At 36.3% G+C, this 14,873-nt stretch overlaps 1 protein-coding gene across 2 annotated transcripts in view; it reads left to right on the forward strand.

Moving 5' to 3' along the window:
- Positions 1-14,665, forward strand: part of PIGK (phosphatidylinositol glycan anchor biosynthesis class K) — a 75,404-nt gene extending 60,739 nt beyond the window's left edge. The window contains exons 11-12 of one of the 2 annotated variants that reach the window (XR_014318043.1): positions 8,917-8,994; positions 12,636-12,677. Coding sequence is in view for 1 of the 2 variants with exons in the window: in XM_082766333.1 (XP_082622459.1) it covers positions 12,636-12,752 (117 nt within the window). In the remaining variant the exon portion in view is untranslated. Of the gene's footprint in view, positions 1-8,916; positions 8,995-12,635 lie in introns of both variants that reach the window. The other variant, XM_082766333.1, reaches the window with a different exon arrangement.
- Positions 14,666-14,873: the final 208 nt, after the last annotated feature.

Genomic DNA, 14,873 nt, shown 5'->3' on the forward strand with positions numbered 1-14,873 from the left:
CTCTCCAGTCGTTTTCAGTCTTGGCATTGTAGTCCTCTATTAAGCATATAATTTACTTTTTTCTTCATTCTTTGCTTCCATGAGAATTTTTGTGATACACTGGTCTGCGTTCATTTGCGTTTGTCATTCATAAGCCTGGATTCTTAGATGTTCTGAGTCTTTTTGGATTTGTCTGCGCTGAGCCCCATTTATTTTCTGTTCCTTCAAATATTGGAAAAGTGAATACTATTTAGGTCACTGTGGTGAGTTGTCTCCAGTGGGGATAACTGAATAGGTTTTCAGAGCATAATGGTATGCAAATAATATACTTCTAACTCACATGGGAATAGACTGAATATATGCACAAGCTTTCTGTGACCTTAATAGGTTTGTAGGCATCATAACACACCATGTGCTGCTGCAGCGTAGTATCTGATGTACAAATATATAAGCTGTGGTGAGGGGCAAAGAAATTTATGAGCAACTCTGTGAAATTAATATGTGATTCATATACCTTATTGTATCTGGAAGTGTACACCAGTGATATATCTGATTTACTTTTGTAACATAAGCAGTAAGTATGATAATATTAATCACTGCTAACAAAATGGAAGGTGCTTAATATCTTATACTTAGAGCATGTTAATTCGTTACACTGTTAAAGCTTGTTCATACTTGTTACAAGATGAAACTGAAAAACATACAGGAAAATGATAAATAAGTTATTCCATTAGACTGGGTTTTACATTTTTGATACTTACAAGAAGTAGTAGCTTTTAGAAATGTTGCTGCTTTTAGTTCATTTTTATTACAGGTTCTAGAGTGGTTCAGGAAACAGATGCTGCATTTAAAAAAAGCTTTGTTTTAGTGAAGCTTTCTGTGCAAGAGAATTCATTCTTCCTAAAACTTCATTTCACTTAAATTAACTTGTATTGCCACTGAGGATGGCTTATATTAAACACAAAGGGAGGCTTAGCGGTTTAGACTTCCATCAAATAAACTGCATAACTAAAAAGAGAAGATGCCAAGCCTCACACTCTTGTACTTGAAAGTATTGTGTTCCCTCTCATGGGAACTCAAGATTAGAGAAATTATAAAGGCTTTGCATAAAAACAGGGAGTTAGAATTAATTTTTGCTTAAGCAGGGAAGTGTCAAAAGCCTATTATGGTAATTTTTCAATTTTGTCTTAACTGTTCACACATTTTAAAATAGTTGTACAATTGAGTAGAGGCATAATTGATGTTTTGTGGTTTTTCTCTCTTTTTTTCTTTCCTAGGGCCATCATAAAGTGTAGCTTAGGTGCACTTTGAGGCCTGGGAGAAGTAGGTGTGCTAATTAAGTAGTTGATATTTTTCATATCATACTGAGAAAATTTGCCTAATGGACTGAAATAGTCTAAGAACGGTTCCTCTTTTCTTAATTACATCCAAGTACTAAATATCTAATATAGATGAAGATAGCAAAACTACAAAAAAAAAAAAAGTAAGAAAACGTAAAATAATTTGGAGGTTGTAGAGACTATCTTCATTACTATCAGAGTAAATGGTAGCAGTTAAGGTCTACATGAAAAAATATTACTTTAATAACTTTATTCATTGTCTTTTAATATAAATACCGATTCTTTTAAAGAAGCTGAAAATGTCATGGAATGCAGAGCTACTGCAGAATTTGTTTTGTTAATCTATTTGGAATTAAAAAATTACCATTTTTTTCTATATCATAATACCTATAAAATGCTAGAGTTGTAGTTTAAAAATTATGTTTGATCTAAACAAGCTTTAGGGCTTCCATAATGAAAGGAAAACTGATTTATCAGAACTTTCAAATGGTAAATTAAATCACTTTTTCTTTCAGTAAGCACAGTATTTAGTGGAAGAAATATTATTCTAGAGTTGCTTTCATTTTGGTAACCAGTTTTACTGTTCCAGAGGAGATGTTTTTGGTGGAACAAGCTTCAGATTTGGCATGAGACTTACTGGCGAATGTGAAAGTAAGCAATATTCCTAAATGATCATTGATTAGGTAAGACTTCCATTTTTATATGCAGAGAAAAGGTATCTTTCCTATCTTGGAGCTATTTTTTCTGCAAAAACCTCTTTGGGCTATGAAAGAGCTATCATTGGCATTCCCAATTATGACCAACTTGTTTTGAATTTTTTTGGCCTTGTCTGCAGTAGAAACTAGTGAAAAAAGTGGGATCTGCTGTATTACAGGTGTGAGGTACCTTGAGAGCTTTTCCTAATGCTGCTGAATGGCTTCTGTCAGAACCCACGTTCAGTTTCTCTTACTGTGAACGTTAAGGAGCAGTCTGAATCTTCCTTAGCTCTTCTTCCTTTTCCCCCAAAACTGTGAATGGCAACTGCCCAGCTAAAAGCACAATGTGGTCCTGCGGTTTGTGTGATGAGGTAGCAGGTCAGCATCGCTTCTGGATGCTGGCATTTTTCTTCTGGCATTTTACGGGTTTCTGGTGTTATGTGTTTGTGTTGCTTGAATAATAATGCCAGAATAATGGAGCCAAGTGCACGCATATCTGTGTGTGTAGAGGAAGGAGGGGTTGTTTTTAGATCCTTAGGCAAAGTGCAAAGTATTTGTTGGTATGTATTGCTTATTTTATTACTTAATTCTGGTTGCACTGGGCATAGAAATGATGTTAGTGTGTGTTTGTGGAAGTGTGTGTAATTTTAGTGTAAGACTAAATTCTTTGATGTAACTTGTGTTACCTGTCACGAAATACATGCAGGATCAGGACCTTTCTATGTGAAACATTACTGAAGTACATTATAGTAGGTTGTCTAAGATGGAAGATTTAATTTCAGCTTTCTGCTGTCAGTTCAGTGTTCTGTAAAACTTTAATTTCTCACATAACCTTGTATAGTTTTTATTAATCATTGCTTTTGTGTTGCTTACACATGAAAGTTTCTCTGATAGACAGTGTTTATGTAAATGGTATTTCAGTGAATAGTAAAATTAATAGTAGCAGTTTTCCATTTTTTTCTTATTTCTGCTATATGTTTTCTTCTGAGCACATGAGGAATAAAAAGTAGCTGTTACCAATAAGTTCACATTGATAAGGACAGAATATAAATGTTACCAATTTTAGCTTGACATGTTTTGTAGTGCTGTCTGTGATACTAGATACTTCTCAGAACATTTTTCCTCAGGTGATGGCACTGTTAGCTCCAAATATATTCACACATTTATCCCACTTAAGCATTTAAACTTGGTGAGGTGTTCTTGGTGATTTTTTGTGTTAAGTTAATTGTAGTTTGTTTACCCTTCAGTAGCATGCTGTGAGGAGCATGGCAATGTAACACAGAAGCTTTTGACAGTACTGATGAATGGCAAGAGATAGAGATATTGGCAGAATGTTCTCTAGTGCTCTGTCAGGAATTGTTTTCCTAAATAATTCAGAGAGTTGAAATTTGATGAAATCATTTCCATTTTAAGAATGGGTGGAAGGGGTAAATGAGTGAAGACTCCAGTATGGGAAGAGTTGTGTTCATATTGTAAAACAGACAAGATAGCATCCTGTTTCAATGTTCTTGTGGAAATTCTTTGTATGCATTTGATTCAGCTTTGTGCAGGCAGCTACTTCCTCAGTGACCAGCTTTCTTGATCCGTGTGTGGCACCCTGCCAGTGCCAGCTTTCTCCTCCACACACCCTTTCCCCACGCATTGACTCTTGTGACTCAAGCGATCGCATATTACCAGGATTGTATGGAAGGAATGCTGAAAGCCCACCTACAAATCTGTGGCTGACAATCAGACATTTAGTACTTACATGGGACATTTACAGCACCACATGACATCCGTAGGGCTGTAACCAGTGGTCACTTTAGGTGGTAGGCAGCTAAAGTGGAACAGGTTTGCCATTAGATGAGATGATCCGTGGTTTAATCCTTTTAAAGGACTTACCCTTTCAGAAAGGTGTAGATACTGTATATACTACATGTGTTAATCTGGGGGAGTACATGTATATATAGTCAGCTGTACTCATTCATTCTTCCAGGACTTTGTTGAACCCCAGGTGGCATCTGACTGATGAACTGGTGTCATGCAAATGTTATGGGGGAAAATGGAATATTTATGATACTATAAATCTGTCATTCTTTCTTAATGGCAGCTGCCTACAAAAACTCTTTGCAGGAATGAATCTGCTCTCTGGGACTCTTTGTTCTTTGACATATCAACCGTAACAGAAATGGCTTTCTGGTGTTAGTCTAATTATGTGCAACTACTAAGTTCCTGTATTGCTTCCATGTTTTATGATTTGTTTTCAAGGATGTATAGCAGCTAGAATAGCCAAAACTATTGGGTTGATGTTTCAGAATAGTTCTTTTTTTCCTTTTGTATTTTTTCTGCTCGCAGAGAGAGTGTATACAACATAAACTTTGAGAATACTTGTCTAGCATGCAAGTACAAAACTAGTGCATACAACAATTGCTTTTAAAAGCAGGGTGGTGGGGGGGAGCAAACAGATCTAGCACGAGCTGTAATACCCTGATTTCTCACTAAAAATGAAAATGTTTTGCAGTGAAAACATGGCTATATTTGATCTTGCTCATATATATATGTGCAGACACCTTTTGCCTCAGCCCTGCTTCTCCCTCCATTCATTTTTTCTCATGTCTGCCTCTTGAATGTAATGCAGTTTTGAGTTGTGCAAGCCAAAGTTAGAAAAACCTGGAGCTCTACTGCACACAGGTATAATGTTGCACACAGCTTAGGGCAAAAGAGAACTTTTAAAATTATAGTTGTAGAGATCCTGGAGACATTTAAAAATGAACAGTAAAAAGTACATGAATAGGGAGTATTTATTTGGATTCCAGTTTCTTTAAATTTAGCTGTTAAGACGTTTGATTAGATTTTGTACTCAATATGGCATATTGAGCAAAAGATCTAATGTTGTCTAACATCTGCTGTTAATACAGCCTGCCACCTGGAAATAAATGAATAGATACTCACGGGATATCCAGAAAAAAATGTGCAGTTAGAACCATCACTGCTACTTTGAAAGGAAGAGCAAAATAATTTATGAATGTCATGACTTCTCCACATAAACAGATACAACTTAATTTGAATTTGAGTGACGACATTGTACTTCATGATGGAAGTTTTGAGGCACACAATTAATTTTATGAGATAAGAAAAAAAGAAAAAACACCTGCCTCAGAGTACATGGATTTAAAAGTACTTGAGTGGTCTCTCTGTGTGGTGCAGTGACCCTGTGGGAGAGCCTTGTTAGACTTCCCAGCAGGAGGCCAGTACGTGGGGCAGTCATCCCAACGTGGAGCAGGCTGCAGCACACACTGGCACATGCGGCCTCCTCTCTGCAGAGCTGAGTGGTTGCTTGTGCTTCTGATCCCGATGGTTTTGAGTCCCTGTATTTGTAGCAATAACCTTTGCCCTGTAAAAGACCTTGGGATAGTCTTTTCCCAGGGGAAAATGGGCAGTGTGTGCTGCTCCAAAAATATTGTTGTGAGAGTAGGGTGGCCCACCTCACACCTTTCTAGTTAATACAAAATAAATGTATCCAGCTAGAGCCTCTACAGATCTTTTTCAAATCCTTTGAACTTTTGCAGCTGTTTTTTCTGTCTGCTTAATCAAAAGCCTAGGTAGCAGCAGGTGGATCATTTTTGGAGGTTCCCTCCACTGAGGTGTGGGCAAGTAGTGCATATTTCTGTCATTTTCAGACCCCCCTCTGATATAAGGACTTCAAGAACCTTATCCTTTGGATTGAATGCCTTCAGTCATGTTTTTGCTAATAATCCTCTTCTTGTTCACGTTAAGTAAAGACATTTTTGAAAAGAAGGATGCTTCTCAGAGTAACAGTGGCCAACTTTTGAATATCAAGTCTGTTTAATTATGCTGCTCATCTATTTTTGCATGCTTCAGTTGGCATGATGCTCTGTTTGCAAATGTAATTCATGTATTTGATGTGGACTTTGATGTGAGCTTTAATGAAGATCATGATTGTGGCTTCATATAAAACTATGAATATGATCAGAAACACAATTTGCTTAGAATGAATGAATATGAATAGAAAAACAATGTCTAATAGACCCTAAAAATATGTGGTTTATATATATATATTATATATGAAATAGCTTAATCTTGTGACTTTTTTCTTCTCTGCCCTTAAGCATATGCGTGATTTAGAGTGTCATAACTTGCTGGTACTGAGCAGGTAAGAGCTGAGCCCTCTTACCTCAGCAGAGTTAAGACCTCTGCTGTGCCACCCTGTAGCAGATAGACATGCATTGTTAGAGCTGCCAGTACAGAGCCGTGTTAGTTAGCTTTGGTTTTATCAAATCGCACCTCTTGGTTTGGAGGCCCCATAGCATGATTCCTGTTTGCCAATCAGGCATCGTTCATATGAGTGCTGGCTTGTCTGGGAATTAAACTGCACAGGGTCTCAGGTGCTGGGAAAGCTCCCTGTGATTAGAAGAAGTATATTATGTGTTGTGTCACAGGTTGGAAGATTAATGAATAATTGTTAAAACACTGAAAGCACTTTAAAGTGCTATGTAATGCTGAGAGATAATGCTGGAAGTAGAAAATAATAAGTGAGCAGCCATAATTGAAGTAGAAGTTCATTTCTAAAAAGCCCTAACAGATTATGTATTTTAGAAGGAAATGAAAAACTAAAGCTATCATAGCAGTATTTGTTTTATAGTGATTGTACAGTTTTCAAAGTAAATATTTAAAATGCAGTTGTTGGCAATGACATGTTAATTTAGTTTAACTGCTGTTTTTCCCCATATCTTCCATGAGTTTTTGTTGTTGATGAGTGAACTTTCTTCACTATTTTATTAATATTGGAGATATCAGTAATCATGGCACTGTGGTTAATAAACACAAACTGGGAGATTAGACAAGTGTGCTTTAAATTGTTTTGCAGATTAACAGGCACCACTTAGGTTGGAGTTCTCTTATGACTTTAATCTTGCTGTGGGCACAAAAGAGGATTAAACTATTACTAGATGGCTGGAATTATTTGATTTCCCCCTCCCCACTGTGAGGACCACAAATCAAAACTGTAACCGACAAATTAGAAGTGCATACTCCTAATAAAAGCTCTGAGGATGTATTTTATGCCATGATTTACTTGTGATGCACATAAATTTGTTCTGAAATAAAACTTTATTATGTGTTTTCTCATAAGAATTGAAATGACTACCCAATTTTAAATTGTAAGTAAAGTCAAATTCTTATGGAGTGTCTCTAAGAAATATATAAAGTGCTGTTGACATGGGGTCCTGCCTAGTGGAAGTTGGCTTTTCCATAGTTTCCTTGTCCTTTGGTTTGATATATATATATAAAATATATATATTAGTTTTTTTTCTGAGATAAGAAGTAGGTGATCTTGGGTCTGAGGTTTGTCTTGGATTTCAAAGACCTCCTTTTTGAAATGTGGATCATTTCTTTTTTCAGGTATCAGTATTGGTTTTCAATATAGACTCTAACATAAATATCTTGACAAACAAAACATAAAAGCTGTAGTATTGCAACGAAAGAAATAGAAATGATCATTCCAAAGGAGAATGATCAAGAAAAAAATCTTGGAAATCTACATCCCAAAATAATGTAACATTCACACCAATAACCTAATAATGATGCAGGGCACTGCACTGACAAGCAGCAATTGTGCTTTACTTCTCTGCTAGTGCTTGCTGACCCCTAAGACGTATAGAGGTGGAGAAATCCACAGAGAGATACGCACGGGACTTCCCCTAGTAGCTGCTGCTGTCTGCCAGAAAGCCCCAGGATCCTAAGTGGTATTTTATATCATGTCCGCTGCAATAAATAGACCAAAATGGGCCTAGAGCACTGTGAAATTCCAGAGAGAATTAAGCAGGGATTAATCTGAAATATGATAGCTGCCACTTTAACGGACTCATTGGAATACAGAACTTGTAACTTTTGATTTTTGTGTGATCGCATATGGATATTTTGTACTTCTGTGATACAAATGCACACCACCTGTCCCAGGTTGGGTAGAACAGCCCATGTAGGAAAGCTTGTGTACGTATTGATTTTTAAGGTTTTGCATCCTTTCCTGAAGCCCTGTGTGGAATAAGATGTTGGTGTAGACTGAAGAATTGACATCTTTCTTGCTTGGGAATTTCTACATTCCTGACTGTTACGCTGCTACGTTTATACTGTGTGCATTGCTTTTTCTGGAATCTGGGTTTAACTCAAAGCTTTCTGTACCAATATTTTTATCCTTATTCAGGACACCAACACAAAGGGGAGTTCTGCTGGAAGAGGACTGTAGGATTGGATTATAATGATATTTATCATAGTGTTTTCCATGTGAAATGTTAATATGTGATGCTTTAAATCTTGTTTCTGTTCTGATGTGACATTTTAAAATTAGACCATTCTTAATCTAATTACTACTTCAGCTTTAATACTTTTTATTTCTTGCATAAAATTCATTTTAATTGCAATAACAAGTACTGTATGTTTTATGAAACACCTTCACTGAAACTCTTGGATACTTTCCATTATGGTCTCTGTAGACCCATCCAGTTTGAAAATACGCTGCTTTATCCTCTCCTTAATTACAGTACTTGGAGCAACTTTCTGTTAACTGTTTCATAAGTTCTACAGAATAATGAGTCTACCAGAACTAGAGAGAGTGCAGCAGAAAACTGTTCACAGGAGGAAGCTTGCTGTTGCTTAGCTACCTATCTTTTTAATTTGGGATCTCCAGCAACTCAATAATGACTAGCCCTTAAGCTGCTAAATGCATTTGTTCATGACGCATTGTGCCATTTTGTATGTGTATTTCACCTGTGTGTTACAGCTATTATTGTAGGGAGAAAGAGGGCGTTTATAATGGGGTTGTATTTTACCATAAATCACAAAACCTAAATATGTCAATTATATAAGCGGTACTTAGAAAAGTTCTTATGTGTGTTCTGCTACAGTGAAATTCAGAATGAGTCAAAAAGCTACTGCCTCTGCTTCTCCAGATCAGTCCCAAATAAGAGAGTTATGCATAATTTGTAAGTACTGCAACTTGTCTGTAGTCTTTCAATCATGCGCATTCTGACATCAATTTAGGCACAATAAAGCTATACAATTAATTGCAAATTTAAATACTGCAACACTTAACATTTTTTGTCCATATTTAGCAATTTATTACAAGTGAGAAAATGCCTGAATTTCAAAAATTGCCTTTCACAGAAATTTACTGGAATAAGACCCTGAATTAGGCCCTGTTCATGTGATAAGTACTGATTTTTTTTAAATTATTATTATTTTTAGGAATCTGAAAGAAACTTTTTATTCACTAATGCTTTATGATCAATCCTAAAAGTGATACAAAGGGCCAGCTTATCTAGGGATTGCTTATGGCCACAGAACTGGTATAAGCATAGGAAGAAACCATCTTTTCTAAAACTGTTTCCAGTACGTGTAGGTAAAATAGGAAACCTTTCTATTCACTATTGAAATATTTCTGATTTTAATAGCTTTTCCCACTAGGAGAGATCTCAGTGACATTTCCCTGCCCTCCTGAGCAAAATTCTATAGGTGAAGAAGTTTCTGCAGCGATCCTGGCACTAGGCAGCCTCCCTGCAGAGGCTTGCCTGTGCTCTACAGGAGGCCATCCCAGCCTGGCCTCTGACTTCAGGGTGAAACACTGAGGTGCTGCTGTGCCTCCTAAGTGTGATTCCACCCTTCTGTGCCCACACAGGTGCGCAGGCAGTGCTTTTGGCATTGACACAGCTGCGCCAAGAGGGAAGAATTGCTGGGTGAGCTGTTACAGCTGTGCTGGCCAAAAGCTCTGGCAGGATATGTTACAAGTACAGTTCGCTGACGTTAATTTCCAGAAGCAGGGGCTCCATCCTAAATCCAGAGGGGTGTGATTCACAGGTGAGACAGGCAGCTTTTCCTAAATGAACCCTGGTGCTTAGTTGATGTGCCCAGCTGGACAGAGATGTGTTACTGAAGTTTTCTATGTAACATTTGTTATGATTTTAAATGGATGAATTTGTCAAGTCAAAAGCTACTTATGTTTTTATGTCAATGACAAACTTTCTTGGGAATCTACGATTAAGCTAAAGAAACCTGCTTCTTTCAGCACTTACAGGTATACTTTAAAGGTTTAGACATGAGTCTGTGTAATCTCATTTTAGGCATTGAAAAAGTTTTGATGTCTGTATGCCCCCAGTGGAAAATACTTGCATATTTCTATATAATTTTGTGCTCAATTAACCTCACTATTGACTTCCAGATGTACAGTAGAGTTGCATTTCTCTGCTCTTTTATTGTGGTTTAATATGTGCATGTAGATTCCAGTTTCCAGGTCTGTGAATCTTTTTTGTTAAGATAATTTATTTTTAAGATGGCCAAGTATGTAGCTCTTGTATAGCCTCAGATGTTTTGTGGGACCTTCATGTTTTTAACAGTAATATATCTTTCAGAATTTAACACTGCATCGTATGGCTTTAAGCTGGTAATTTTTATGTCCTTGATATCTCAGTGTAGAGACATTACTGCACTGGCCTTTGTTTCCTTGTGGAATTTCATGGAGGAGCTTTAAATACATGGCATGACAAAATGGAAAACCATACTCATAGATCACCTTATAAATATTTATTCATATAAATTCTTTAAAGAAATTAAATTACGTGTTCTATACAAAATAGGAGAGAGAGGCTTTTAGTGTCACTGACTGCAAATTGAAGTCATTTGTCTAGAAGGGTCAGATGCCACTTTGTGGTAAGGAATTTGTCTGAGATCCAAGAAAGGAAAGATTGATAGTACAAAGAGATTGATGAAACGGGCACTGTAATATGCATACGAAGTTATGGGTTAATTAGGAGGATTTAAACAAGAAAGTTCCTCTGTGTGGAGAAGTGTCATGTGCTGTTACTTTCAGAAGTGAGGTGTGCTGGCAGCCTTTTTGAATGTTCAGAGTTGATTTCCTGAGATCTTTATATGGAGATGGGTTGTGAAATCAGTGAGGTGGCAAATTACCAATATCACGTCCATTGCAGCTGATGGTTGCTCCTTAGGAAATTGAGTGGTTTGCATACATATATATACCATCTTTGGGATATATCTTTGGTTTAGTTGTTAATAATATAAATCATAGTGCTTGTTCTGTGATACCTGTATCAGAGGAAACAAAATCATTAATATTTCTGAGTTATCAGCTTCTTTGGGTGTCTCGGGGGGCATAGCTCTCGTTCCACTTTTAAGTGCAATCATGGTACTTATGCAAAAATCTTAAAGCTGTAACTGTGTAGCTTAGAGAGTGGGAGCTGAATATCCACAAACATTGTTTTCTTGTTGATAGAAAAGCTGTTTTGAAAGAACAGATGCTGCAAACACTTCCTCATTGCTTTAAAGTTCACCAGCCACTTGGTATGTTTAATGGAGAACAGTAAGGCAGGCTTTCATAAGCAGATGCGTGCAGAAATTGAAACAGTACCATCTTTTGTAAGTTATTCACGTGGCTGAAAGACAATTTTAAATTTGACTTAAATGCAACAAAGCTAAAATACTCGGTGTGCCCCTTGTTCCTCATTCTGTATGAGGACAGAATAGTGCAAATCATTCAGCAAGGCAGGAATAAAAAACTCAGAAAGTACAGTATTTATTACTGTAAAAGTAAATCACTTCTGTCTGCAAAGCAACCTGTAAAGCATAACTGCTGAAGCAAGAGTTGACATAGGCATGAGGGACTGAATTATACCTCTAAATACTGTAATTCTGATATTTCTGTCAGGATATTCTTAACTAAAATTTTGTATTCATACAGATTCACCTTGCTGCTTAGCCTTAGAGATAAGAGCTGCTGCACACCCCAAGATCTATCTCCCAGAATCCATTTCTCACAGAATATGGAGTATCTGAAAGTTTTGTCAATATGAGAAGAGGAAGAAGGGGACAGATGAGTTTTATCTCGCCTTACTGTTAAGTGTGTGATAGAAAAAGCCTTAACAGATTGCAGTGAATTTCTTCTTGCTGAAGATGAAAAAATTGTTGAAGGGGCAGGTATTTGAATTGCAGAATACATTTCTACATAAAGGAAAAGCAGTCAGACTCAGTGAGGCCTCTGGGAAATGTGATTGACATTAAAAACAATCCTGTTTTGTGTTATGATATTCCTTTAGTAATGAATCATAGCTTTTTATATGTTTAGATATCTGTTTATTTAAAAATTTCTGAATACAGAAGGAGCTGTAGAAAACATTCTGGGTAGTGGAAAAACAATACCTTGTCTTCTCTTCTCTCTCATGTTTTCACTTCCAGGATCAGTTTTTCATACTTGTAAATTCTTCTCTTTTATTAACATGAAACCAGGTACGAGAAATTTTGTCCAAAGAAGTGAGTTTAAACACGTTCCACAATGACAATGTGGACCATCAAAGTAGCATCATGGGCACAGTTCTAGTGGCCTTATGTGGTTTTTTTAACCTCCCTGCTTGAGCATCCCCTCTCTTTCCATCAGCATTTACACCACATCAAGAAGAAAGACACTTCTTCTTTATGAAGAAATACAGCTTAATGGTGCTTTTCTCTGCTGCCAGGAGTTTTACTTTATTTTTGCACTTGATAAAACACTGTGCCTGTTTAATATGGAGACTAAGTATGAAATCTTTGTTTTTCTCTTTTTGTTTGTTCTTTTTTTCAGAAGCCAAAACAAAAGGACTGGCATCCTCCTGGAGGATTTATTCTAGGACTCTGGGCATTGATTATCATGGTTTTCTTCAAAACATATGGAATCAAGCACATGAAACACATCTTCTGAATCTGAGCAAGCAAGATGATTGCACTGACTGCTTCTTTGGATTCCCTGGTGTCATTTGAGTTCCCTGTATGTGTATTGTGGTTGTAGTGAAAAACAGTGTTGCAATCTCACTTCAAATGTTTTTTTGAAGTCATGTCTTCTGCTTCTTTTTCTGAAAAGAGTCTCACAGGTGGTTATAAAATTAGACTTTTTTTTTTTAAGTTTGTTTTAAGTATATTTTAATGCTTTTTTGAGCTTATCTTTCCAGTTAAATTTAAAAAGAAGGGGACATAAATATCTTAACAGAATTTCTAAGGTTGACTATGAAATGTGAATGGGCAAATTTATTCCCCTATACTTATAAGTAAATCTTAAAAGAGTCATCCTATCACTGAAGAACTAGACAGTTTACGGAACATTATTTAAGATGTCATTTTATCAATAAAAGCTTAAGCCACTTTGCAGACTTTAGCATGATGTATTGAAACCTTTCTTCATAAAAACAAAAAATACAAGAAATAGTCTAGAAAGATATTGATTTTTTTTTTCCTGCTCTGTTAAGTACAACCCTAAGAACAGTCCTCTCACCTTTAGGCAATTTTGGATTTAGGATTGTATGAACTGGTGAAAGTGAAACAAATATACACGATAACCTCACTGAATCTACTTCATAAAATGCTGAAAAGGGTGAAACTACAACTATAGCATGTCCATTAGGAACCCTTAATAGATGTCTTTTCACTTCGTATGATCCAGAGTTGGCCTCTTTCAGGGTTTTCAGTGCACTGGATTTTTGCACAGAGCAAAACTGACTCTAGCATCAGGATGAAAAATGTTATCAGTTGTACTATTGTACTCTATAATGTCTGAGCACTTGGAAATGAGGTTTATTGTTTAGGTTTTGTATATTCTGTTTTGGCATATTGATTTGTTCTTCTTCGACGTGTAATGATGAATGCATGCTAAATGCATTTTGTCTGTACAATATACTAATAGTAGTGAAGAGAACAAATTTCTGCATGTATGGAAACAATGAGGCTGTCAACTAGGTGATGCTCTCGCAGTGTGCTTTTGGAGTCTGTTCCCTATCCTAATCATAATAAAGCTGATACATACATGATCTGAAGTCACTAGGAGTTATCTGTAATCACATTATATCGGAGGCAATAGTGATGTCTTAGCATATGGTATTGAGCATTTTCCTATTGCTCAGAACATACAAATCTCAGTGCTTATACATTTTTATTGTTTTTTCCTTTTTGTTCTCTTTCAGATTGACTGTGGCATCATAGCCTTGGGTTAGGGTTAGTGACCTTGTCAGAGAGCTATGTGTGTATGATGTGTATGTTTGTCTTGGATAACATTTTTCGCAAGCAGTAAATTAATATGCAAAACCTGATACAAGGGTGATTTCTTAAAATGTGTAAAGTTTTATCTTTCTCAGTTATTTCTAATGCAATAATCAACTAAGATCTGTTTTAGACAGACTAATAGGAATGTAGAGACATTATAGAAATGTATAGATGCTTTATAGAAATGAATCCTACAGAATTTGTTCTTAGAAGATTTGCTTACATTTAATTTTTTAATCCAGCCTTTGATACTCTTTTTTGTATTTTAATGAATATTTTTAATCACATACTTTATGTCTAAGTTTTATCACTTACTTAAAAGTGGCTAAAGTGAAACAGATTGAGCTTTCTGCCTTACTTCAGCTGCAATTACACTTACTCAGACTCCTCTGACCTTACTCAATTTCTCTCTTTCCCTCTTTCCAGCCAACTTATCCAGGATGCAATAGGTAGAAAGCAACAGAACTCAGCTGAATTTTGCAAGTAGCAGAAGATACCACAGTTACTGTATTTTTAAAAGCTTATCAGCTTGGGGAAAAGGAGGCAACTAGGTTGGTTATTAAAATGCTATTTATGAATAGAAGCACTCAGTAAATATGCCTGTGAAGGTGATTAAATTGAAGCGAGAACAACAATTAGACTGAAATGTACCAAACTATGCTTTGGGCATTTCTAGCATTTTTAAAAGCACAAAGTAAGGAGTTGATATAGATAGTTCTCAGAGAAACCATAAAGTTGTCTGTGCTACATGTATGCCAGTATTTTCTATACTACACTAACTTTTATTCCT

The sequence above is a fragment of the Aythya marila genome, assembly GCF_965140915.1.
Source record: "Aythya marila genome assembly, chromosome: 8".
Taxonomy (NCBI): domain Eukaryota; kingdom Metazoa; phylum Chordata; class Aves; order Anseriformes; family Anatidae; genus Aythya; species Aythya marila.